This window comes from Crocuta crocuta, unplaced genomic scaffold (genome assembly GCF_008692635.1).
Source record: "Crocuta crocuta isolate KB4526 unplaced genomic scaffold, BGI_CrCroc_1.0 scaffold125, whole genome shotgun sequence".
In the NCBI taxonomy this organism is placed as follows: domain Eukaryota; kingdom Metazoa; phylum Chordata; class Mammalia; order Carnivora; family Hyaenidae; genus Crocuta; species Crocuta crocuta.
The window spans coordinates 7,996,757-8,022,712 of record NW_027531143.1 but is presented as its reverse complement, the minus strand read 5'-3'; the positions used below and the strand labels follow the sequence as shown (position 1 = coordinate 8,022,712).

The 25,956-nt window shown below is 40.0% G+C and overlaps 1 protein-coding gene across 1 annotated transcript in view; it reads left to right on the top strand.

The window, feature by feature from the left end:
* The window catches only part of MCOLN2 (mucolipin TRP cation channel 2), a 46,391-nt gene that overhangs the window by 2,517 nt on the left and 17,918 nt on the right, over positions 1 to 25,956 (top strand). Inside the window, exons 2-8 of the mRNA XM_077771040.1 lie at positions 5,321 to 5,480; positions 11,146 to 11,319; positions 13,038 to 13,191; positions 17,717 to 17,792; positions 17,897 to 17,993; positions 20,147 to 20,246; positions 25,781 to 25,893. Coding sequence (XP_077627166.1) covers positions 5,328 to 5,480; positions 11,146 to 11,319; positions 13,038 to 13,191; positions 17,717 to 17,792; positions 17,897 to 17,993; positions 20,147 to 20,246; positions 25,781 to 25,893 — 867 coding nt within the window. The 5' untranslated portion in view covers positions 5,321 to 5,327. The remainder of the gene's footprint in view (positions 1 to 5,320; positions 5,481 to 11,145; positions 11,320 to 13,037; positions 13,192 to 17,716; positions 17,793 to 17,896; positions 17,994 to 20,146; positions 20,247 to 25,780; positions 25,894 to 25,956) is intronic.

Below are 25,956 nucleotides of genomic sequence, written 5' to 3'. Positions count from 1 at the left end.
ATTGATTTCAAGTTTCAAAGCATTATGATCTGACAGTGTGCATGGTATGATCTCAATTCTTTTATATTTATTGAGGGCTGCTTTATGTCCCAGTATGTGATCTATCTTGGAGAATGTGCCATGCACACTTGAGAAGAAAGTGAATTCCATAATCTCAGGATGTAGAGTTCTGAATATATCTGTCAGATCCATCTGGTCCAATGTGTCATTCAAGTCTATTGTTTCTTTAGTGATTTTCTGTCTGGTTGATCCATCCATTGCTGTAAGTGAAGTATTAAAGTCCCCTACCATTAGCACATTCTTGTCTATAAGATTGTGTCTGTTTGTGATTAATTGTTTTAAATATTTAGGTGCTCCCATATTCGGTGCATAGACATTTATAATTGTTAGTTCTTCCTGATGGATAGACCCTGTAATTATTATATAATGCCCTTCCTCATCCCTTGTTATTGTCTTTAAAGTCCAGTTTGTCTGATATAAGTATAGCTAATCCGGCATGCTTTTGATTTCCAGTAGCATGATATATATTTCTCCATCCCCTTACTTTTAATCTGAAGGTATCTTCCAGTATAAAATGAGTTTCTTGTAGACAGCAAATAGATGGATTTTGTATTTTTATCCATTTTGCTACCCTGTGTCTTTTGATTGGAGCATTCAGCCCGTTTACATTCAGTATTATTACTGAAATATGTTTCTTGTAAGGCTGGTTTAGTGGTGACAAATTCTTTCAATTTTTGTTTATTTGGAAAGACTTTTATCTCTCCTTCTATTCTGAATGACAGGCTTGCTGGATAGAGGATTCTTGGCTGCATATTTTTTCCGTTCATCACATTGAAGATCTCCTGCCATTCCTTTCTGGCCTGCCAAGTTTCAGTAGATAGGTCTGTCACCACTCTGATAGGTTTCCCTTTGTATGTTAGGGCCCTTTTCTCCCCAGCTGCTTTCAAAATTCTCTCTTTGTCCTTGTATTTTGCCATTTTTACTATGATATGTCGTGCAGAAGATCGATTCAAGTTACGTCTGAGGGGAGTCCTCTGAGCCTCTTGTATTTCCACATTTACTTCCTTCCCCAGGTCGGGGAAGTTCTCTGCTATAATTTGTTCCAGGACTCCTTCAGCACCTTTCTGTCTCTCTTCCTCTTCTGTAATTCCTATGATACGGATATTGTTCCATTTGATTGTATTGCTGAGCTCTCAAACTCTTCTTTCATGTTCCTGGATCAATTTATTCTCTTTTTCTCAGTTTCTTCTTTTTCTATAATAGTGTCTTCACTTATTCTCCTCTCTGCCTCTTCAATCCATGCATTGGACGCCTCCAGTTTATTATGTATCTCATTTATCCCATTTTTTAATTCACTGTAACTATTTTTAAGCTCCATATTGTTTGTAGCTGTAGTTTCTCTGATGTCCTCCATTCTTTTTTCAAGCCCGGGGATTAATTTTAGGATTATTGTTCTAAATTCTTGTTCAGTTATGTTGCTTATATCTGTTTTGAGCATTTCTCTAGCTGTCATTTCTTCCTGGAATTCCTTTGGAGGAGAATTCTTCCGTTTGTCATTTTGGTTAGCTTTCTATCTCTTGTTAATTTTAAAAGCTTGTTGTACACATGGCCCCTATGAGTTCTGCTGTATTAGAGAGGGCTCTTTTTAGTGTTCAGGGCCTGTCTGTTCAGGAAGTGTTCTTTGGATGGTGTCTCTTGGTTTCTCTTGTTGAGCGTTTGGTTATTTTGTTTCCCTACTGGTAGTGGTATTTGGGACTCTCCACCATGTGTGTTTGGTTTGTTTCTTGAGGCAGCCCTGGAAAAAGAAAACAGACAACTACAGAGGGAACACAGGTACATAAGCGTAGCGCAACAATGATTTCAAGAGTAGATTCCTTAATGGCCCTCACCCATTAATCCCATCCCCCCTCCCACAACCCCTCCAGTAACCCTGTTTGCTCTCCATATTTATGAGTCTTATGTTTTTGTCCCACTCCCTATTTTTAAATGCTTTTTGCTTCCCTTGCCTTATGTTCATCTGTTTTGTATCTTAAAGTCCTCTTATGAGTGAAATCATATGATATTTGTATTTATCTGACTAATTTTGTTTAGTATGATACCCTCACGTCCATCCATGTAGTTGCAAATGGCAAGATTTCATTCTTTCTGATTGCCAATTAATACTGCATTGTGTGTATATATATATATAGCACATATTCTTTATCCATTCATCCATCAATGGACATTTGGGCTCTCTCTATACTTTGGCTATTGTCAATAGTGCTGCTGTAAACATTGGGGTGTATGTGTCCCTTTGAAACAGCACACCTGTATCCCTTGAAATACCTAGTATTGCAATTCCTGGTTCATAGGGTAGTTCTATTTTTAACCTTTTGAAGACTCTCCATACTGTTTTCCAGAGTGGCTGCACCAGTTTGCAGTCCCACCAGCAGTGCGAAAGAGATCCTCTTTCTCTGCGTCCTCACCAGCATCTGTTGTTATCTGACTTGTTGATTTTAGCTATTCTGACAGGTGTGAGGTGGTATCTCATTGTGGTTTTGATTTGTATTTCCCTGATGATGAGTGATGTTGAGCATCGTTTCATGTGTCAGTTGGCCATCTGGATATCTTCATTGGAGAAGTGTCTGTTCATGTCTTTAGCCCATTTCTTCACTGGATTATTTGTTTATTGGGTGTTGAGTTTGATAAATTCTTTGTATACTTTGGATACCAACCCTTTATCTGATGTGTCATTTGCAAGTATCTTCTCCTATTCTTTCGGTTGTCTTTTAGTTTTGCTGATTGTTTCCTTTGCTGTGCAGAAGCTTTTTATTTTGATGAGGTCCCAGTAGTTCATTTTTGCTTTTGTTTCCTTGCCTCTGGCAATGTGTTGAGTAAGAAGTTGCTGTGGCCAAGGTCAAAGAGGTTCTTGCCTGCTTTCTTCTCATGGATTTTGATGGCTTCCTGTCTTACACTTAGGTCTTTCATTGAATGGATTTTGGGCCTTGAATCCTGGCTCCTTCACTTCCCTTTTCCAGAGCTGCAGACTGAAACTTAAGTACATGTGCCCCACTTCTCCAGGTTCTCCACAAGACTAGACCAGGGGTTCCTTGCTCTTAAAAATTCTGTGTTCTTAGAAACATTATTTACAAGCTTATAGGCTTAGAAACTTTCTTAAATTTTTTAGAAATTTAAATATATTTGACATATAACATTGTACAAATTTCAGGTGTTCAACATGATTTGATACATCTATATACTGTAATATAATGACCACCATAGCAATAGTCAGCTCCGCTGTCATCTCTCAGAATTATCATTTCTTTTTTGTGGTGGGAATAATTGGAAGATCTAGTCTCGTAGCAAGTTTGATGTTTATAATACAGCACTACTGTTTATATTCACTATATCATGTATTAGATCTCTAGGACTTATTGGTCTACTTCTAATTCTTCAGTCTTTTACAGGTACTTCCTCTACCTCCCCCGCAAAAGAAATATGCATTTTATATCCAGCATCTGACTTCTCTCTTGTCTTTCTTTTTCTTTCCATTTCTTTCTAACCTCCCTCTTCCTCCCCTTTCCTTTCCTCTTTCATACATTCTTACTCCTTTTCCCTCCCTTCTTCTTTCCTTCCTCCCTTTTTTCCTTTTTCCTTCCTTCCTTTCTTCCTTCTTTCTTCCTCCTTTCCTTCCTCATTCCTTTCTTCTCCTTCCTNAGTTTACTAATTCTGGAAATAGGAGGTCTAAAAATCAATTTAAAGATAGAAAATTATTAACTGAGTGTAAGCCTTAAATAGTCTTAAGCCTTAAAATAGTCTTTCCTTTTCAGTTTTCTTTAAAACTTGTTAATTGAGGTAGATAATGTAGATCTGAAGTCAGTATAAAAATAGATCATTTAGATATTTCAGGTGAAAAGATGCCCCCAAATGACCCCCAATTATAGGAACTTCCCTAGAAATGAGTATCTTGAGTGATTTGCTGAACTTAGTAAAATTTATTCATTAAATTTACCATCAAGACACTTCCTGTTGTAAGAAGCAGAAGTCTAACTCAAACTAGCTTAAGCCCCAAAGAGTATTTATTAGCTCAAATTGAAAATCTTGGGATGAATGGCTTCAGGTATAGCTGGATCAAGGAACTCAAGTATAGTCATTGGGCTTTGTGTCTATCTTTTGTCTGTTCTGTGTTAGCTCCACTCTCAGGCATGCTCTCTTATGATGGCAAAGTGTTTTTCACAAACTCCAGAAACACCGCCTGTGCTTTAAGTCTATGATCTGCAAACTTTGTTGATTATGTATCCATTGGTAAAAGTTAAGCATATGTTCTCCATGTATTTATATTTATTTATAAATTATTTGCCATCATATACTACTGTTATTCTGTTATATTAATTATTAGAAGAGTTCAGGGTTTTTTTGTTTGTTTGTTTTTAAGATAAAGAATAAAACAGAGACACCTGGCTGGCTCAGTAGACCATATGACTCTTGATCTCAGGGTAGTGAGTTTGAGCCCCATGTTGGGTATAGAATTTACAGAAAATAAAAGATTTAAGTATAAAATACATTAAGAAATTTAAAGAATAAACTAGAAGTACTAATACTTTCTATACTGCCAATGGATTGTTTTGCACATCCCAATTCAGCAACGACTTAAAGGAAAGACCACATCTTTCTCATCAGATATAATCACAGTCTTGTGAACATAACTCATTAGTTCTTTTTGGCCTAGCTTAAGTCACATGCCCATTCCTGAGTCCAGTGTCCTCAAAATAATAAAAGCAAACTTTACTAGTGTGAGGTGACATAAATATTCATCTAGGCATAAATAGATACTATTCTAACTTTTTAAAGCTATTTACATTTTTGAATTTTATAATCATTGCTATCTTATCAGAAGAAGGGGTATAATCATTCAGTACAGCATTACAGAACACAGATTCTCTATTTTCACAGCAATGTAATTCCTTTAGTCTATGCTAAATTTCTGTGATTTCATACCTGGAGTATCATGAAAGCATCCCATCTAGTTTTTGTTAATATTCCAGTGACAAGTGAATGCTATACGTTGACATGTAGGAATTGATGAGTCTTGCAAATAAAATCCTATTCTTACAAATTTTTTGAGAACAGCCATTTTCAACAAGATGAAAAACTATGTGGAAAGGCAAGAGATAGAGGGCCCTGAATAATTTTCGGATTTCTAAAGAGAAAACGAGGTCACTGGTTGGAGAGAGAATTTTGCTTGTAAGAATGGGTAGAGAACATGAACAGAAAGCATTCTTCAGAAACTTTCTGATGAACAAGATGTTCTGCTTATTTAACAATTGGTCTTGTGTGGCAGAAATGCAATGGCGCATCTTGATTCTGAGGTGAAAGAAGAATGTCTGAGGGAAGACCTGAAGTTTTACTTCATGAACCCTTGTGAAAAATACCGAGCCCGACACCAGATTCCCTGGAAGCTAGGATTGCAGATTTTGAAGATAGTTATGGTCACCACACAGGTAATTCATATTATCAGTTTGTTCATTTTTTTCCCTTACCACAAGATGAAATGGTTTTCAGGTGTTCCGCCCTTGACTTCTGTTCTGAAAAGTCCACACTCAAGTTCATAAAACTGTAAAATCATGTTGACTCTGGAGGGCAGAGGGTAGGTTGAAGTTCAGTTTTGATGAGGACTGGGTTTTAGTAAGGGATTATGAGGTAAATACAGATAAACTGTAGATCCGTATAAAATGGTAGACCTATATGTGGCTGGGGGGTGTGGGTGGGGTTCTAGATCTGAATGAAGTGTTTAGACTGGCAAAGTCTGCTCAATTCAGAGTGATTGTGTCCTTCAGATTTCTCATCTTCATTCAAATATACTTCATTTAAATACACTTTTGAAATCTGCATTTTTGACTATTTTGTCTTGGGACTTAACAGAATGCTGTTTACCTTCCATCAGTTGCCAAGTACTCTAAGTAACTTCTTACCTACTCCCCACCCCATCTAGCAGGAGCATACAGAGGCTACATTGGGATCTTCTTTTGAATTTCATAGTTTTTAAAAGTTATTTATTAATTTCTTTTTGAGAAAGAGAGAGAGAGGAGCCCAAGCAGGCTCTACACTGTCAGCACAGAACCCGATGCGGGGCTTGAACTCATGAACCATGAGATCATGACCTGAGTTGAAATCAAGAGTCAGATGCTTAACCAACTGAGCCACCCAGATGCCCCTCATATTGTTGAGACTTTATTACCAGCATCACTATGGCCATCAAAGTTGTCATCTAGTTTTTGAGACTGTGGTTTGGAACCAGTTTCATGGAGGCCCCTCTCTACATAACTACATTTAAAATGTGTGCCCTTTTAAAAAATCTACTGATTTGGGGTATTTGGTTTCATTGACAAATAATCATTCTGTTATCCGTGTAAAGATGTTTATAAATATTTTATCTCTAGGGGCACCTGGGTGGTTCAGCTGGCTGAGCATCTGACTGTTGATTTTGGCTCAGGTCATGATCCCAGGGTTGTGGGATCGAGCCCCATGTAAAGCTCCATGGTGAGCATGGAGCTTGTTTGAGATTCTCTCTCTCTCCCTCTGTCCCTCTCCTCTACTTGCTCTTTCTCTCTAAAAAATAAAAATAAAAAATGAACAATATTTAAAAATTTTTTAAAAAGATGTTATTTCCAGAACACAAAAATAAATGTCTTTCTAAAAATACTTTCATATAGTTTTAGAAATGAGAGGAAGTTTCTCTGTAACTGAAGTTACATCATTATTCTGTGATCATAATGAGATCTTTTCACTGCATGACATGCTTCGCAGTACATCGGTAACCAAGTTGGTTTAAAAGAAATAAGCTTGAAAAAAACAACCAACAAAATTGAGATACAGGGTCACTGTTACATGGGTATGCTTGACTTTTTCCATTTAAAAATTTTTTCATTTTAATCTTCGGTTTTGAAGTTTTAATTTTGGCATCCTATAAAGTAGGTGCATTATTAGTATTACATGGAAGGAGGAGAAATAATGTCCCCTTTCTTCCATTGGTTGGTTTTAATTGTTTCCTACTTTCTTCTCTGACCAAACCAGTTTTCCCTTCAGCTTCTTGGTCTCTTGATGCTGCTAGAACCCTGGCTTATCCAGGCATAGAACATCACCATCTTTGACTTACCTTATTTGTCCTGATATCTACTAAATTCCCTGGATTCTTCCTTCAAAGCTGTGTCTACTTATGTTTTGCCAAACTCACTATCTTCTTTCTCTGGCACACTCTCATCTTGTTAATTTAAAGTATGTTTGAAGCACAACCTATGCTGTGTATTCTGTTGGGAATATAGCTGTCAATACATTACTGCTGCTAAAATGTAACATAGCACCTAGGGTAGCGTCGCCATGTGCCAGGCACAGGTGCTTTATGTGTGTTAACTCATTTCATCATCACGGCAACCCTGGGAGGTGGGGTCAGTTACTGCTTCCTTCTTCTGGATGAGGAAATGGGGCCAAAGAGAGGAAGTAATCTGATTATGGCCATTCTGTTGGTGAGTAGTAGAGTTGGATGGGAGCCCCTTGGTCTGACTCTGGAGTCTGCATTCTTATTCTCAGGTTGTTTTTATTCCAGACATGGGTCCTGTTCTCATTGTGTAGTCTAGAAATGCACACAAGTTAACTCGGCTGCTTCCAGACTTTGTCTTATGCCTCCCTTTCTTATCTATGTACACACCAGTCTGTTAAATACTAATAGCAAATGAATTCTTCTTAGAATGCCTTCATTGGGTCACTCTCTTGCTCAGAAACTTTTGTGGTTACCCATTTTCCCAAAGAAGAAAATCTTGACTGTGAGCTTGGAATTTAGATTTCCCCAGCCTCCTTCAACTTGCCTTTCCAATGGGCTTCCATCTGCTATCTCCTCCCAGCCCAGTGGATGCACCCAGGGATTCTCATCCCTGCCCTGTTTGTTCCACCAAGTCCTGAGTGGATTTTTTTCTCCATCATCTTGCAGGTGCCATTGGAAGTCCCTCACTAGTCTGGCCTGACCACTCAACACGTAGCTTTCCTTGGCACACTAGTACCCCTTGCTGTCTGTCTCACTGCTTTCACTTTTAGTAGACTGTTTCTGAGAATTGACAGTTTAGTTTTTGTGTGAGTGTACCCTTTCCCCCCTGACAAAGTTGAGAGGGAGTCAACTTTTGCTCCGCTGGAGGATCATTCTAAGTTTTGCTACCTGGGTGAGATCTAATTGGAGCAGATTTCTCAAATACCTTTTCTTCTTTCAAATCCCACTTGTCCATCCTCCTCTTTTTTTTTTTTTTTTTTTTTTTTGGCTTTTAGCACTCCATCCTTAAGTCTAATGGGATGGGTGGCATTTATCAGGGTTGTAGAGAAACTTTTTTAAAAAAGATATTCCTATTCTGTGTTCTTCAGTAATTTATAATCTTGAGAGAGGTATCCACATTCTTTTGCTAGTTCTACGCTTTCCCTCCCATATTCCTTGTACATTTTTAGAGCAGTATCTTGTTTTTACCTGGTACAGAATATTTTCTCCTATACTCATTTCATAATCAGGTCTTACATTCATAATCTTTGCCAGGCTGCACTTAATGTGTAAGAAGTTTTCTGTCTTATATCATAGTTTCAGCAAATCTTAAGTTCTAGTTAGTGGGGCTAGGGAACATTTTTATGTCAAGTATTTGACCAATCCCATCATCTCCTTACTCTTGCTCCACAGGGAGGGTTTGGTTTCTCTCGTAGCAGCACCGGGACTTATGATCTCCTCCCTAGGGCTTCTCTTCTCTACTAACAGATGCTTTGAAAATCTCAACCTTAACCAGATGCTGGGCCACACAGGTGGATCTTAGCTTGTTCTCTGAATAATAGAATGGAGAAGATTTCTTGTTCTTCATGCCAGATGGGGGTGGTTCCGAGCAGAGATTACACCTTCATGTTCTGTCATTCCCAAAGTTGAGTTGAGTTTAAATAAGGTAGCTTAAAATGTCAACAAATAGTATGCCACTTTCTTGGTTAAGTTATCCATTCTTGATAATGGGTGTGTGTGTGTGTGTGTGTGTGTGTGTGTGTGTGTGTGTGTTTACATGCGCACATGCGTACACGTTTTGAAGCTGCAGTGTGAGTATGGGAGGAATGGGTTGAATATCCCTGCTTCTCAAGTTAAGTTGGCAGTATCTCTGTTTGAGAAGAGTGGCCAGGTGGTCGAAAGGACAAACATGTAAGCCTAACAGATTTATTTGTGTCCTCACTCTGACACTTTCTAGCTGTTCCAACCTGGATAAATTCCTTGACTTCAGATTGCACGTGTGTAAAATGGGATTATATTCATCAACAGATTCAGTATTTAACTCTGGCATTGTGATGGGCACTATTCCAGTTCCTGAGTAACGGGGGAACAAAGAAAAAAAAATCCTGTCCTTGTGGATCCCAGTGTAATATCCTCCTCATTGGGTATTAGAGAATTAAGTAAAAAAATAATAAGAAATTTTAGACACAGTCCCTGTCACTCAGCAGTAAGAGCTGTTATTCAACACCATGCACCTCGATCTTGCGTACATGATATCCCAGCCCAGCAGAGTAAGCACTCAGCAAAATTTGATGGAAGAACTTAATTCATGTGTGTGTATACCAGGCTTTTTTCATTTGTGTATTAGTTGTTAGTAAAACTTTGAAACAATCATGTTTGTATTGTTCCCTGGTTTACTTATGGCTTTCAAAAAGCAACCTGACCTTTTCTGACATCTCTTACAGGCACCACTGACAGATGTCATGTGCTAGGAAAAGCCTTTAGCTTTCAATTGCCTAATTTCCAGCACAGGTTGGATAATGTGGGGCTTCTTATCTGATATTTTCCTTAGACTGGCTGGGCTTTAACAATTGCTCAATCCTTTGAGTTGGTATTTGAGGAATGTGACCTGGTGAGGCTTAGATGCTAATTAATGTCATCTAAGTACATTCTCAAACAGTAGTTGCAGTTCTGGGAAGCTAGCACCTAAATTCTTTTCCATAAGAAGAATCTCAAAGACAGATTCTTCAACGGAGGGAAATCGTATAGCATAGTCAAGTGACTTTGGAGTTAGACCTGGCTTAATCCTGGTTAGGTGCCTTAGTCTAGAAGGAAACTGTGGCTCAGTCTCAGTTTCCACATATGTAGAGTGAGGATAACCACGGTGATATCCCCTTATTGTTGTAGTAACTGAGAGTAATACAGTAAAGTGCCTGGAGTATAATAAATGCTGAAAAATGGTAGCTGTTATTTTTACTTATTCAACCTTTTTAAAAAATTAGGCAAAGTTTAAAAGATAAAGGGTAAAAATCACTAAAAAATAATATGTATGTTGGCATGTGCAGACTAACATTTGTTTCATCTGAAAGATTCATGAGCTGATATCTTGTTCAGTGTCATACAGTCTATCATATCCAACCATGGGTTGACATCAAATAGCAGAAGAGCCACAGTCATCTAGTGGGACCTGCTGAAGAAACAGAGTCCCGAATCGTTTTGGGTACTTGTGGGATGAAGACTTGGGGCAACATTTTTGGACTTGTATTGTCTTATAAAGCAGATGACAAGATGAAGTGAGTAGATGGGGAAGGGTGTGGGGGACAGGGATTATGAAGGTTTGACTTGTCTTCTGCCGTTTGTGTTTGTGTGCACACGTGTGCGTGCATGCATGCATGAAAAACAGGGAGAGAGAGGTTGTTGATGGATGTAGCTGTGTGTGTAATTTCCTGGGTTTTTTTGGTAAACATTTAGTGCTTGCTAATGTTCCCCATTTACTGGATTCCAAGAAGGCAGGGAGAATACATTCCCTCCTGGTAAAGAGAGCCCTTGGTGTCTACGCTTGGGCTAGGATACAACATAAGGGAGAAGATGTAGGAGTTTTATCACCAGAAGGTGGGTGCTTGGTGACAGGGAATGGGTTTGACCTCAGGGAGATAAAGCAAGCCCAGTGGTAATTTCCTCTAAGTTTACACTGTTTTGAATTGCTGATATAGCTTGACAAGGTTCTTCTTCTTTGGGACTTGTATTTTGAGATTGATGTGGTTAGTATTCACCAAAGCAGTGAGATTTTTCTTGCTGATGCTTATGAGGGGTTGATGATAATAAGAATGCATTTGCCTGCCCTGGTAAATGGTAAAAATTACATCTTCCTATTTGATTTCCTTTTCTAGCTAATTCGTTTTGGCTTAAGTAACCAGCTGGTGGTTGCTTTCAAAGAAGAGAACACTGTTGCCTTTAAGCACTTGTTTCTGAAAGGATATTCTGGCACAGATGAAGATGACTACAGTTGCAGTGTATATACCCAAGAGGATGCCTATGAAAGCATCTTTTTTGCTCTCAATCAGGCAAGTGTTTTGTTGTGAATGACCTACGCTTTAAGAATATATTGACACTTGACCTTGTTGTTTTAGCAAAAAAAATTATACATGTATTAAAATATTCTAATTTAAATTGTGCACAAAAAATGTTCATTGTTATTTCTCTGGCTACATTTCCATGCAATAGCTTTTTCCTGCTTAAAATTTTTCTTGAAGATTTATATTTTTTATTTGTCCCCTTATACCCACTACTTTTGGGAGATTATTCCAGTTCAAATAGCTGAGAGTAGATTTATAATCTCAGATTTGATGAATGAGATATCAAATCTAAGATTCCAGGGTCTCAGTTTTGATGTCTTACCATTAATAAGCCTAGCTGAATCTTAAGAATATAGAGTAGGATAGGATACAGTTGTATCCAAGCAGGTATTGAGAAACCAGATTGGGCCTGATGAACACATTTAGGGGAAAGAAATCATTATTCTTATTTTTTTTTCATTCAAGAAATATTCGGGTGCTTAGTATGTACGACTACTGTTCTAGACACTGGGAATACATCATGAATAAATGAACAAAAGTCCTGTTCTTATAGAACCTAATTCTGGAGGAGAGAGCCAGACAAATAAAGTGAAATGGATAGCAGTGAATGCTAGCTCCCTGAAAACACCACCTGGAAAACATGTTGATAGAACTGAGCTTGTTGACAGAAATAAGGGAGATACTCCCTTGACTACTCATTAGTGCCTTGGGTGAAAGGGCAAAGTCCAGATACAGATTTTGAAGTCTGATTTAAAGTCGGTCTTTCAGTGTGAGGGGAGAGCCCCAGTACAGTTGGGTAAAGACATGATGCGATGATTTCAGATTGGTGGACGCAGCAAGGTGAGGCTTTGTGGGGAGAGGGGTGTGGTTCCAAAGAGTCTTGGAGTGAATTAGACTAAATCTTCACATTGATGACGGGTCTAAATGAGTTGTTTTGGATGTTCCTGAAATAAACAATGGAGTTATTTGTACTGTTATGTTCCTGGACAAAAGTTTCCTGGAATGATAAAGTCATGTTGATGGAGCCCTGTTAGTGCAGGTAGGCAGATGGTAGTGTTATGTTAACAGGAGCTACTGTAAGTTCACATAAGATAATGTAAGTTGTGTTCATTACCGTGAGTTGTGGGGCGTAGATGGCTTGGGTCCTCAGCGGTAGGTCAGAAAGTGATAACTTCTATGAAAGAAAGCAGAGGAGGAGATTGGCAGTACCTGGTGGAGCGTGCATGCTGCTGATGGATGTTTGCGACTTTCACTAGATGGTAAGGAAAAGGCCTCACTGAAGTGGAGATATTTGACTCAATATCTGAAGGAGTGAACCAGCAGATAGATAACTTGGGGTTCTAGGCAGGAGGAACAGCAAAGGTCCAGGTAGGAATGTGCCTGGCGAGCTCCAGGAAGTGCCTGGAGGCCAGCGTGGCTTTGGAAGGTGGGGGTTGGAGCCAGGGGACAGTAGTCTGCTGCGAGGTCACGGCACCCACCTCACTGAGAGCCTCTGCCAGCATGTTTACTGGAGTTCTGAGCTCCATGAGGCTGTGTGCTTCCTGCTCAACCTGAGAAAATCACCCTGTGGTATTTTACACGGGGGAGTTCTATGGAGGGCTTTGATATAAACAATTTAAAACAGCTAAAAGTGTATTCCGTATGCTGTAACTTCTGATGAAACTCTTGAAAGCTCATAAGTATTTTTATTTAACTATTTTTAATAGTATCATCAGCTAAAGAACATATCCCTGGGGACCCTTGGTTATGGAGAAAATGAAGACAATAGGATTGGCTTAAAAGTCTGTAAACAACATTACAAGAAAGGGACCATGTTTCCTTCTAATGAGACACTGAATATTGACAGCGACATTGAAATAGGTAATGCAGTGATCATTTCATTATGTGCCTTTATCATCTTCTGTGGTAAGAACAAACCCAGTTTGCTCATGTGCTGACAACCCAAATGGATCAACTTTACTTTGGTGACAGCTAACTTAGTTGGGGCTTTAACATGTGCCTACAAAGGGTGTCACCTCAGGAGACTGCAGGTCTACTGCCATAGGACTGGGGAGAATTTATAGAACTTCTTGGTACAAGTCAAGATTGTTTGGGGGGGGCCGGAAATTGAGGTAAATGCACAGGTGTTTCCTGTTTGTTAAGGTTTTTTCCTCCGTGAGGAGGCAGTTAGACTTTTGGGGAAAAGATCTATATTTATAAATGAAATAATGTATGTTAAAACATTTGATGCTCTTGCTATTATATGTTAAATACATTAATGTTCTTCAAAGATGAATTGTAGTTAGCAACTCATTTCCTGTTTCAGGAGATCCTTGGCAGAAAGTCTGTATCTAATCAAGTAGAATTATTTTGTGCCATTCTGTTAAGAATTTAAAAGCACATTATATGTAAATACAAAGTGATTGACTTAAGGCTCTGGGAGTTTTGTCATTCATTTAACAAATCTCTACTGTATACCTACCATGCCCACTGCACTTCCTGTTTTATGTACTGGAGTTATGTACTACAAAGATTAATCAGTCATGACTCCTCAAGAAGCGAACAGTTCTGGAACAGTATCAGTGGCTAAGCGAGCTGTTCCTACGGACAGGGGTCATAGGAGCATTTTAACTGTGAGATGGTTTTACGAAAAAGAGCATCACATGGTTCATTTGACCATGTTTCCTACAATCCAATTTAGGACACTTTGGTAAAATAATAGAAGACCACCTCTATAAAACAGACGTTCCGAGGGGTGCCTGGGTGGTTTGGTCGGTTAAACGTCTGACTCTTGATCTCAGCTCAGGTCTTGATCTCAAGGTCATGAGTTCAAGCCCTGCATTGGGCTCTGTACTGGGCATGGTGCCTACTTAAAACAAAACAAAACAAAACAAAACAGGTTCTGAGTCTGTTTCCACAGGCTTCCTGTTCAGAATCTCGTCATGAGTAAATGTGTCCCATGCTCTTGACTCTGAAGGAAGCACACCATAAGCCAGTACCATCAGAGGTCCCAGGTTGCTTTCAGAGATCATCAGGGTGTCAGTCAGTGGCTTGGTTCTGTGGCCAGCAGCCTTGAAATGCCCCTTGTCCTCTTAAAAATGTGTGACTTAATTAAATGCATCTTACAGCTGTTTTCCAATGATTTATCTGTCGTTTTCCTTAATTGATTTTTCTTGGAAAACTGATTAAAGAAATGTGGCCAAAGTCAGTATCAGTGGCTAGGCAGGACAGGCAGTGTCATGCAGCAGGATTTATTACCTGACCACAGGGCAGCTGTGTCCTTGTTCATTTTCCTTCTACCAGAATATGGAATTGTTTTAACCAAATAGAAAGAAATTGGTTTTAATTTGACTTTATTTTAAGAGAGACTGGTTTAGCAAGTTAATTGTATTTTGACTTATTAAATGTAACTTGTCAGAGAGAACCTTTTGACATATCTATTCAAAAGATGTAAAGAATGTTCTTAAAATACTTTATGCTGCATTTTAGACTTTCTTTTTCTCAGACACATTGGAGGAAGCCTGCACATGATAGAAACAGGAATTGAGTTAGACTTCATTGGTGAGGCATTATTGTTTATGGAGGTGAACTAGCAGAAGCTGTTCTAGATCACCTATTCATGAGTTTTGCATCATCTTTATTATTAAGATAATCATCCTCTGGTGTGCTGAATGCAGAGCTCAGCCTGCGTACCTACTTTCTCTGTGTATCTATATTTAGTTGCATGACTGATTGTACAGTTCCAGCTAAGGGTTTCCCTTAATTCATGCGGTGGGCATATCTTGCCTCTAGACCTATAGCTTTACAGTTTAGACTCACTGGGGGGACTGTTTTAAATCCTGCTTTTAAAAATGTTTTTACAACATTTAGATGGCTGTCATTCTAATATAGTAGTGCTTCATTTTCTGAAACACAGATTTTGAATTTCTTATGTTTTCTTTTTTACATGTTTTCAGCATGAGACATTATGACTATTTCATCATTTTCCTTTTTTTTTTTTCCAGAACATATATCCTCTGCCTTCCTTTATCTCTAAGAGGGTTGTTATTTCATTTGCTGGAGTATTCTGCCCTGTAAATGAGGTTCTTTGCACGATGAGGCTGCTACTCTAATACCAGTTTGTTTTCTCTCAGATTTCATGTTTTACTTAGGTCTTTTGACATCTTTAGAAAAAAACCTCAGTTCTTAGGTTTTGCTACCATCAGGTGTTTGGTGGTCTCATTAGCAGTGACTGTGACATCAGGAGACATCGGAGAGTTCTGAATGTGTCTTTAGAGAAAGTGTAACTCCAAAATTAAAATTACAAAATTTGAGGAGCACCTGGGTGGCTCAGTCAGTTAAGCATCCAACTTCAGCACAGGTCATGATCTCATGGTTCATGAGTTCAAGGCCCTCATCAGGCTCTGTGCTGACAGCTCAGAGCCTGGAGCCTGCTTTGGCTTCTATGTCTCCCTCTCTCTCTGCCCTTCCCCTACTAAAGCTCTGTCTCTCTTTCTCTCAAAAATAAATGAACATAAAAAATATTTTAAAAATTACAAAATTTGAATAACCGAATAGACTTTACTAGGTGAATTTCACATATAGTATAAAGTTAACTAACTAATGCTTTTGTATTTCTCTAAATCTAAGATGCCATCAATGTTTTCTAAGACTGCTGTTTTAGAGAGGGAGGCAAACCACAAGAGACTCTTAAATACAGAGAACAAACTGAGGGTTTATGGGGTTGGGGGGATTGGGCTAAATGACTGATGGACATTAAGGAGGGTACTTGTTGGCATGAGCACTGGGTGTCTTATGTAAGAGATGAATCCCTGGGTCCTACTCCTGAAACCAAGATGGCGCTGTATGTTAACTAACTTGAAAATAAATTAATAATAATAAAAAAAGACTCCTCCATTTTAGAGATATTTAAAAGTGAAAAGAATAAATCTCTTAGAGTGAAATACAGAAGAAAAAAACCTAGGGGAGTATCTGGCACATAGATATTGAACATGTTCCTTTTCTTTTCAGAATATAGCCACTTGGCTCAAATCAATTTAGTTTAAATGTTTTCTTTTCTTTTCTTTTTTTTTTAATTTAAATAAGAATGTTAGAGGTAGAAGGACCTTACGGACCATCAGTTTGGCATTCATTTTATAGTTGAGGAACTGGTGCTCAGTCGTGCTAGGTAGCTAAGCTAAGGTCATGAACTGATCTAGCAATGGTAGGTCTTTGCTGCTCCAAGCCCAGTGGGAGAAGAAGTGGCTTAAAGAATCAGCCATCAAGTCTACTGAGATTCTAGAGCACCTTCTGAGTACCAGGCACTGCTAGAGGCCAGGCATTTTCATTTCAAAGGCAGCAGGAAAGGGCAGGAGTCCATCAGGCTGGCTTCCCACCAGTTCTGTGTCAGAGCTCTGTGACCTTGAAAGGCACTCCTTGTTTCTAGACCTGCTTGCTTTTCCTGTCAAGGTGGCGAGCTACACACTGATGAGACTATTTTTATGTGAGGTTGTTAGAATCATTCTTTTATAGTTAACAGCTCATAATTTGTTTTTACTTAAATGTATGTGTTTTTTCTCTCTCTTTTTTAGTTTGAAAAGCATCAGACTTAACAGAAAACTTGGAAAACAGCACAAAGATTTCCTTGTATACTCTTCGTCTAGGTTTTCCAAAGGCTAATGTTTTACTGCATTTGTTTTATCGTTCTTCCAATGTATAAATATTTCTCCCGAAATGTCTGAAAATAAGGTACAGACATGATGTCTCTTTACCTGTAAATACTTCAGTGTACATTTCCCCCAAACATGAACATTCTCCTACATAACCATGTTCATGTTCAAAAGCATGAATGAACATGGATACAACACTGACATATACAAATGCTATTCACATTTCATCAATTGTCCTGTTCTTTATAGAAAAGGAAAATGCCCTCCCCTGGCCCCCCCCCCCATGTGCCCATTCCACACACCCCCTGCCACCTTCCTGATCCAAGATCACATAATGCAGTTAGTTGTCAAATCACTTTAGTGTCCTTTAATCTAGGGCAAAATAAAGTTTCTTAGCCCTTACTTTTAAATGACCTTGACATTTTAAGAGAGTAGAATATTCCTCACTGGGTTCTTCTGTTTGACTTGATTGAGGTTATGCATTTTGGGCAGGAATACTACACAAACAGTAAGTTATTTCAGGAGGAGCATGACGTCTATTTATCCCCTTACTGGGAATGTTAACTTTCATCACGTGGTTCGAGGGGTAGTTCCAGATTCTCTCCTGGAAAGTTACTGGTTTTGTTACAGTAAATACATATTTTGTGGGGAGATACTTCGTAACTTTTCAGCATCCTGCGTCTCAGCACACCTTGTCCCCCACTCCTTTTAGCATTTGATTCTTGCCTGAAACAATCTTTCTTGTCTCCTTGCCCTAGATTGTGTTCACTTAGACCTCTCCACGTCCCTGCAGGAGTGGAAGAACTCGTCATTCTTCAGACTGGAATTTTATCGGTAAATACCTTTTTAAGTCTCCTTTCCCAGGAGATAGGGATGGGTAAAGCAGTGTAGGATAGTAAGAGTATGACAATTTTTACCTTGTAATATTTTTTATTCAGGCTCTTACAAGTTGAAATTTCCTTTCACCTCAAAGGCATTGACCTACAGACGATTCACTCCCGAGAGTTACCAGACTGTTACGTCTTTCATAATATGGCAAGTATCTGTCTTACTGAAGCTGGTTTTTATTATTTTTTCTCTACTCCTGTTGTAGATGCCAAGTGTAAAACACACCAGCCTGTACAGGTGTGTTAGAGGCAGTGGTGTTTAAAACAGCTTAATGACACTTTCTAGCATTGTTCATCCAGAGACCATTATTTTGGAAAATGAAGGAAGCCCTTTTCAGCTTTTTAAAGCCAGATTTCTGGGTTGGAAAGAGAAATTTTCAAAATTGGCTTTGACCTCTCACTCCTCTTATACATTAGAAAAAAAAGTTTATGACAAGTGTTTTAAGTGTCTAGGGTGTTTATCCTACTTTCAGAGGGAAGGTCTTTGCAACTATTGTAGCAAATGTTTTCAAACCTCAAGGCAGACTTCCCCCTTGATCTGAGGGCCAGTCTACAAAGGATTAGTTGTTACTTCTTTTATTTTGAAAGAAGATATGTGCAGAAGAAGAGAATGTATTCACATCTGTGGGGAGAGTAACTTGCCTTCTCATTTCGTGGGGTGTCCGTGCTTTCTCTCTCTCCCTGCTCCCTCCTCCTCTCCCTCCTGTTTATTGAGGGACAAAAGTGAGTGCTGAGCTGACAGTTTGTGACTGCCTATTAGCAATTCAGAGGAGTGCTCCATTCGACAACAGTCAATAAATACATAATGAGCCCCTCCTGCTCACCAGGCATTCCCCTGCTGTAGAGGTACCCTGACCCTCAGGAAGCTTCCAGCCCAGTGGAAGAGATAGACCAGAAAACCAATAAACAAAGAGATAAATGTAATTATAAATCTTGACATGTGGTAAGGAAGAATGTCTCTGGCAGAGAAGAGCATGATTAACCTCCCTGGGGTGACCTACACATTACAAAACACATTACAAAACCCTAAAAACTCCTCAGGCAAAGAGCTCACAGGGCTGACTGTGTAGGTGATGTGTAATTAAATCCCCAAGCGCCTGCACATCTCTACACATAAGCCACGCTCTGTGTAATCCAAGGATATCACTCGGACCAAACCAGAGGCTGGAGAATTAAACCTGCAGGCCCCTATTTCAGTCCCTATGAGCTGTGAGCACACCTCTCTGCTAAGCCAGGAACACACGGGGTCGCATTCATCCCTAGGAAAGCCTCCAACTTACTTCTCTCAAACCTTAAGATACTCAGCACATATCGCTTGTAAACTAAATGATGAAAACATAATGTGGAAGATTGAGGGCATTTGGAATTCTTAAATTCAGCAATCCGTGTCACCCTTGAAAGCATTATACATAGCGTTCAAAGCAAACAGAAAAATAGTTTCCAGCCCTAGCAAAGACCTACAATTTCATACCCAAAGGAGTAAGTTGAAGCCAATGCTTTTAAATTCCATTCGCTGTAATAAATGAGATCATTGTATTCTCTTTTCAAAGATTGGTGAATCTTGTTTTTGTTCCTGGGACTAACAGTTAGTTGTTTTGCTCTGAGATTTCTCTGAACCTGAATTTGACTCAGTACAATGGATTCAGTAGATACTACGTATTTACCCTTTGGAGCATATTTTTTCATTAATAGTAGAAACTTGTGGGGTTCCTGGGTGGCTCAGTCAGGTAAGCGTCTGACTTTGGCTCAGGTCATGATCTCACTGTTGTGGGTTTGAGCCCCACGTCAGGCTCTGAGCTGTCAGCACAGCTGTCTCTCTACCCCTCCCCTGCTCGTGCTCCGTCTCTCAACAATAAATAAATGTTAAAAAAATTAATAAAAATTTAAAAAATAATAGAAACTTGTGAAGGAATCACAGGATGAGGGCAGTTTCATCAGTAGAATTAGTTCTGAATCAGCATGCTGTCCAGATGTCAGTGCTTTTTTTCTAAATTTTTTAATGTTTTATTTTTGAGAGAGAGAGAGAGAGAGAGGGAGACAGTGTGAGCAGGGGAGGGTCAGAGAAAGAGGGAGACATGGAATCTGAAGACAGGCTCCAGGCTCTGAGCTGTTAGCACAGACAGAGCCTGATGTGGGGCTCGAACCCATGAACCGTGAGATCATGACCTGAGCTGAAGTCAGATACTCAACCAACTGAGCCACCCAGGCGCCCCTGAAATGCCAGTGATATTTGAAGCAGAGTTTATCTAGCATGCCATATGGTCCACAGGGTATAACCTTTCCACACATTTGTGTCTCCAGATTACCTTTGACAATAAAGCTCACAGCGGCAAGATCAAAATCTACTTTGGCAGTGAGGCTAAAATTGAAGAATGTAAAGACTTGAACATATCTGGGTCCAGTAAGTATGTCACATGCTTGCCCATCGTGGATTATGGATGATTTTTAACACTTCATTTTGGGATTCGGGGTGTTTAAATGCTTTATTTGGATGGTTATAGGAAGAAAGAGCTCCAGAAAACTATTGAGTGTTCAACTGTATATAGCATATCCTGAAGCTTTGCCTTTTTGTTCAGCTTCAGTAGCTGTTGACTGATTGCACACTTCTTAGGAGACACAATGTTTCTGGTCGTTAGGAGAACCATTTCTGGAACCAGACTGCATGAGTTTGGGTCTTGGTTCTGTTCACTGTGCCTATGATCTTGGACAAATCACTTAACTTCTCTATTTTCTAAGTACCTTTCTCTGTAAAATGAGGGTGATGATAGTGTCTGCCTTCCAGGGTGTTGAGTATTCAATGAGTTTGTATGTCAGGAAAGCACCGAAAACAAGAGTTGGCAGATAGTAGTGGCTAGGCACTACAGAAAAAGGAAGAAAACGCCTTAGGGAGAGAGGTCGACATGTCTGTGAAATCTCTGATGTGTCACAGATAGGAGTAAGTGGTGGAGGTAAAAAGGGATGGGGATAAAGAAAGCTAAGTTTAACTCTGGGGCAGAGTGAGAAAATCTACCAGTGATTGTTGGGGAAGTTATACTTTGAGCTGAACCTTTGACAGCAGAGAAGGATCAAGGCCCTTGGAGCTCAGAGAGCAGCCTGTACAAACATTAGGTGGTTTACTTGGTTGTTACCCAGAAAACACGTCTTCATCTGTAGTGTAAAATGGGCTGTGGGGAACTTCTCACAGAGGGGCCGTGATGGTGTTAATAGCGGATTGTCAGTACTTTAAAAAAAATTTTTTTTAATGTTTTATTTATTTCTGAGAGAGAGAGAGAGAGAGACAGCGTGAGCAGGGGAGGGTCATAGAGAGGGAGACACAGAATCTGAAACAGGCTCCAGGCTCTGAGCTGGCTGTCAGCACAGAGCCCAACGCGGGGCTCAAACCCACGAACCCTGAGATCATGATCTGAGCCGAAGTGGGACGCTTAACCCACTGAGCCACCCAGGCGCCCCGGATTGTCAGTACTTTTTAACTTAAAGGTGTGTTGAACTGAATTTGCCTTTGACCGGATCGTCAGATCAAAATAAAATGTAAAACACCCACGGTTTTTAACTATTTTAGATTTCTTTTAATCTAGATTTGTCTGTGGCTCTGTTGCTTTTCCAGTTATACGGTACATTCTAATTCTGAAGATTTAGTTTCAGTATTTCCATTAACTGATGCAAGGCTCTGGTCAGCATAGACAGTTTTAGTTTCTTTCTGTTTGAAAACGGTTCCTATTTCCCAGCAGACACACCACCTCCCAGAGACACACAGGTCAGATGCCTATTTGCTAAGTCAGGTATAGGTTCAGCTATTTACGTGAGAAAAGCTAACCTTTGTCATGTACGAAATGTGGTTTAGAACACTCATTATGACTGAAGCCTTAGTTGGTCAACCGTGTTTCCTTCCTCCCCACACGGCTGCTAGATGTTGGGGAGTTTTCCTTGCCTGTACTCAGAAGGGAAGAGTTCTGGCTCCCTTATGTGGCCAGTGAGGGGAAACAGTAACCTCACAGACCCCTTAGTAGGAATACTAACATTTGAGTTTCTCCCAGAGCTGTGTCTGAAGAAATCAGATTCTGTTACTAGGAGAATATGAATTTAAAATAAAATGATATGACGTGAAACCCTTAAAAAGCTGAAGTTTGGAAACCAGTTTATAAAGTGGCTTGCCCCCGTCTGTGGAAGCTGTCTGGTGGATTGATTGTTCTGGCTTTGGGGGATGAGGGACAAAGGCAAGGGTGACATCTGGTGGAATCTTGGTGCTATTTCCCAAAAGTTCTGAGGCTCCTGTGTGTCCATTCACTTACTCTGATGCTTTCCTCTTCCTCTCAGCATTACCTATGTTCTCGCAGGGCAAAACATGAGGGGTTGTCCATTTTCACATACAAACCTCATGTTGACTTTTATGACTTCGAATACCTGTCCCCAAGTGTGCCACCAGTCTTCACTTTAACTGGATTTTATAAACGTAGCAAGTCAGGCATGAGGGGCTGGAGGAGGTAGGAGTTAGCGGGCAAGGTTCCCCAGTGATGGGAGATTTCCCAGGTGTCTCAGAGAAAAGGGAGTAAACAGGGGAAGCCCTGGGTGANTATCCTACCCAGGTTGGTTAAGGGCATCTTTCTGGATGTTGTTCTATAAATCCAGGTTTAAGAAACACTGCTGTGGTGGTAACCTACGTTCACTGGAGTAAGAAAGCAGTTGTGATGTTCATAAAAATTTTGTAACATGCCAACTAGTCTTCTCAGTAGATCAAATTGAAACAGAATATGAGAGAAAGAGAAACCAAGAAACAGACTCTTAATGGTATAGGACACACTGATGGTTAGCAGAGGGGAGATGGGGGGAGGTGAAATAGGTGATGGGGAATAAGGGGTACACTGGTGATGAGCACAGGTTGATATATGGGAGTGTTCTATATTACCTACCTGAAACTAATAGAACACTGTATGCTGACTAACTGGATTTAAAATAGAAACTAAAAAAAATAAAAATAAATTTAATAAGGGATGTCTGAAGCTAATATGACAAGAATAAATGAGCAGTATGATGCTGGTTTCTGTGTTAGGAGGGGTGCTTTATCCATCTAGATCTGGGCCTCCATTTTCCTATTTATAAATAAGGCCCAGTATAAGTAATCATAGAGATTTTGTTCTAGTTGTATGTCAGACGGAAGGTACTAGATGCTCTCCTTGCATTTCATAAGGATTTCAGTCCCATCTTCCTAAGAACTGCACCTATTTCCTCTGTCTCATTCCATGGCCCTGATAGATAGTTACATAGATAGATAGATAGATAGATAGATAGATAGATAGATAGATAGATAGACACATAGAAAGATAGATAAATGATAGATAGATAGACACATAGAAAGTAAGAAAGAAAGGAAAAAAAGTAAAAGATACATACATACATATATACTTATGTATATACATAGGAAGATAGATCGATAAACAGAAAGATAGAGAGATACATAGATTAGGTAGATAGGTAGGTAGATAGATAGAAAGATACATACACAGACAAAAATATACATAGAAAGAGAAAGAAAGAAGGAGAGAGGAGGAGAGGGAAAGGAAGGGAAGGAGAAAGAGTCAGTCAGTCTTGGGTTATCACAAGATAACTTAAGCTTCTTCATTATAAAATGGCTCAAAGTAAATGCTAGGTGCTTGGCACCATTGCTGCAAGCACTGTGCATAGATGATCTCACCTGATTTTCTGACAGCCCCTGAGGCAGACCCAGTTGCCCCACTACGTGGCAGTGGAGGCATCTAAAGCTCAGCGAGCCTCAGCCCTTCACTCAGTGAAGTATACTTGCTGGCTGTGCTCATACCCTACAGAATGAGCTCTTTGCTCTCAGACACTCCTGCCATCATTGCTCATGCCCTTCCATTACTAAATCCGTGGATGGACACTTGGTCTTTTTGTTAAATGCTTTTTCTGTCCAGGTGTTGCTGTGGAGTGCTCCAACTTACAATTCACCTAAGGTCGCCTGCCCTCAGTCCCAGTCCCTTGTCCCATGGCCCTTCTCAGTCTACTTCCTGAGCTCATCTCATAATTCCCCATCTTGCTGCCCTTCCCCCCAGTGCTTCCTAGTTGTGTTTTCCTCTGTGGTCACTCTCAGGGGCCGTGGCTTTAGCTGCCACCAAGTCATCCTCTCTTGTCATGAATGTCCAGACTGAGCTCAGGTCACCCAAGATGGAAAAGCCAGAGTCGTTGCTGGACGGTCCTTCTCTCTTATTGCTTAGGTCTCTCTGGAGACCAGGCTGACTCTTGGTCTGTCACAGCTCTGTGCCTTGTCTTCTCCCTCTGCCTGTAACTTAGCTCAGCCCTTCACAGGTTCTAACTTGGATTATTCAATAGTCTTCTCATGTTGTGCTGGAGCTCTGCACTTATCCATAAACACTGTAGTGTTGAACAAACACATACAGTCCCCGCTCCCTAGGGTCAGTCATTTAGTGGGGAAGGTAGACATCAAATGATACGCAATAGGAAGCACTATAAATGCATGCTGTTATTTGCCTGGGGCAGTTCCAAGTGCTTTCATATATGAACTTGTTAAATCTTCACAATAGCCTTATGATGTAGGTTTTTTTTCTTTTTATTCTACCCATTCTGGGGGGGGGGGGGCAAAGGATGAGGACCCTGAAGCACCTTCCCCAAGGCTCCACTGTTTGTGAGTGCAGAGCTGAGATTCAGAGCCAGCTTGTTAGGCTCCAGAGACTGTGACTTTCCTGTTTTGCACTGTCCCTTGCTCCTTGCTGTGCATGTCATCTTAGAAGACATCATTGCAGGTTCAGTGGCCATCAAGCAAAGAAGAATGAAAGAATCTACGAGTATGTATACTTGTGGAGAATGAGAATATAGGAGGGGGCTAATAATGAGGGGAATTTAGGGAATTCTCTTCTGAGAAGCAAAAATTCAATCTGAAACCCAAGGCTGAAAAAGACTAACTTGTGTGGTGTGCTCCAGGCAGAGGGGTCAGCCCTTGCAAAGTCCCTGAGGCGAGCGGGCCAGCAGATCTGGTAGGAGCAGGGGTGGAGAAAGAACAGTGTAGAGTCAAGGTAGAGAAGGTGGGGGAGAGAGCTGAGGGGCAGGTGATGAAGCTGCAGGCATGGGTAGGGGGCCAGGCATCTGGAATGCCACCATCAGGTCTCAGAGAAGCTGAGGTTACAGGTACAGCTTCCTCCAGTACATTCCCCCATGCTACTGTGTAGTCGCGACCACAATTTGATTACTCTGTTCTTCGGTTCCAAGAGGCTACTTTCTCCATGTGCAGAAGAACTGGCACTATTTGCAGGTAAAGTACACAGAAAGGTTGAGAAGCAGAAATGGGGATTCTGGGGGCTCCTGGTTGGCTCAGTTAAGCGTCTGACTTTGGCTCAGGTCATGATCTTACACACAGTTCGTGAGTTTGAGCCCAGCGTCAGACTCTGTGCTAACAGTTTAGAGCCTGGGGTCTGCTTCGGATGCTGTGTCTGCCTTTCTTTGTGCCATTCCTCTGCTTTCTCTCTCTCTGTCTCTCTGTCTCTCTCTCTGTCTGTCTCAAAAGTAAATAAACATTAAAAAAAAAAAAAGAAATGGGGATATTGAGGAGTGGTGTTTTAAATTGTTCTTTCATTAATGGAGAATTTGGTATTTGTGCTTTTATGAACAATAACTCAAGAGTATGCCAGTTTTGCCTCTTTTGAATAGAGCCCAAATGGACCACCTTCTGTTGAGTTCCATTCTATAGGAAATATTTTTAGTACATTTGGCAAAGAGTTTATATTTTTAAATGTATAACTTAACATCAGAGAATGTTTTATGCTATTTAAAGACTTGTAAATGAGTACAGTGTGATTTGTTTCTGATATTTAAGCATTTATCATGTGAACTTTTCAAACTGCCATTTTGTTTGGAAATTATTCCCAGGTAAGGTGTGTTTAACATTTGAATTCTGTTTTTGTTCCTCAGTTCAGAAAAACACTCAGTACGTCCTGGCATTTGATGCATTTGTCATTGTGATATGCTTGGCATCTCTTATTCTGTGCTCCAGATCCATTGTTCTAGCTCTAAGGTTACGAAAGGTAAGTGTGTGTTCAAATATTCTCCCCCACTTCTTGGCCTCCACTTGTTTGTTCACACAGTGG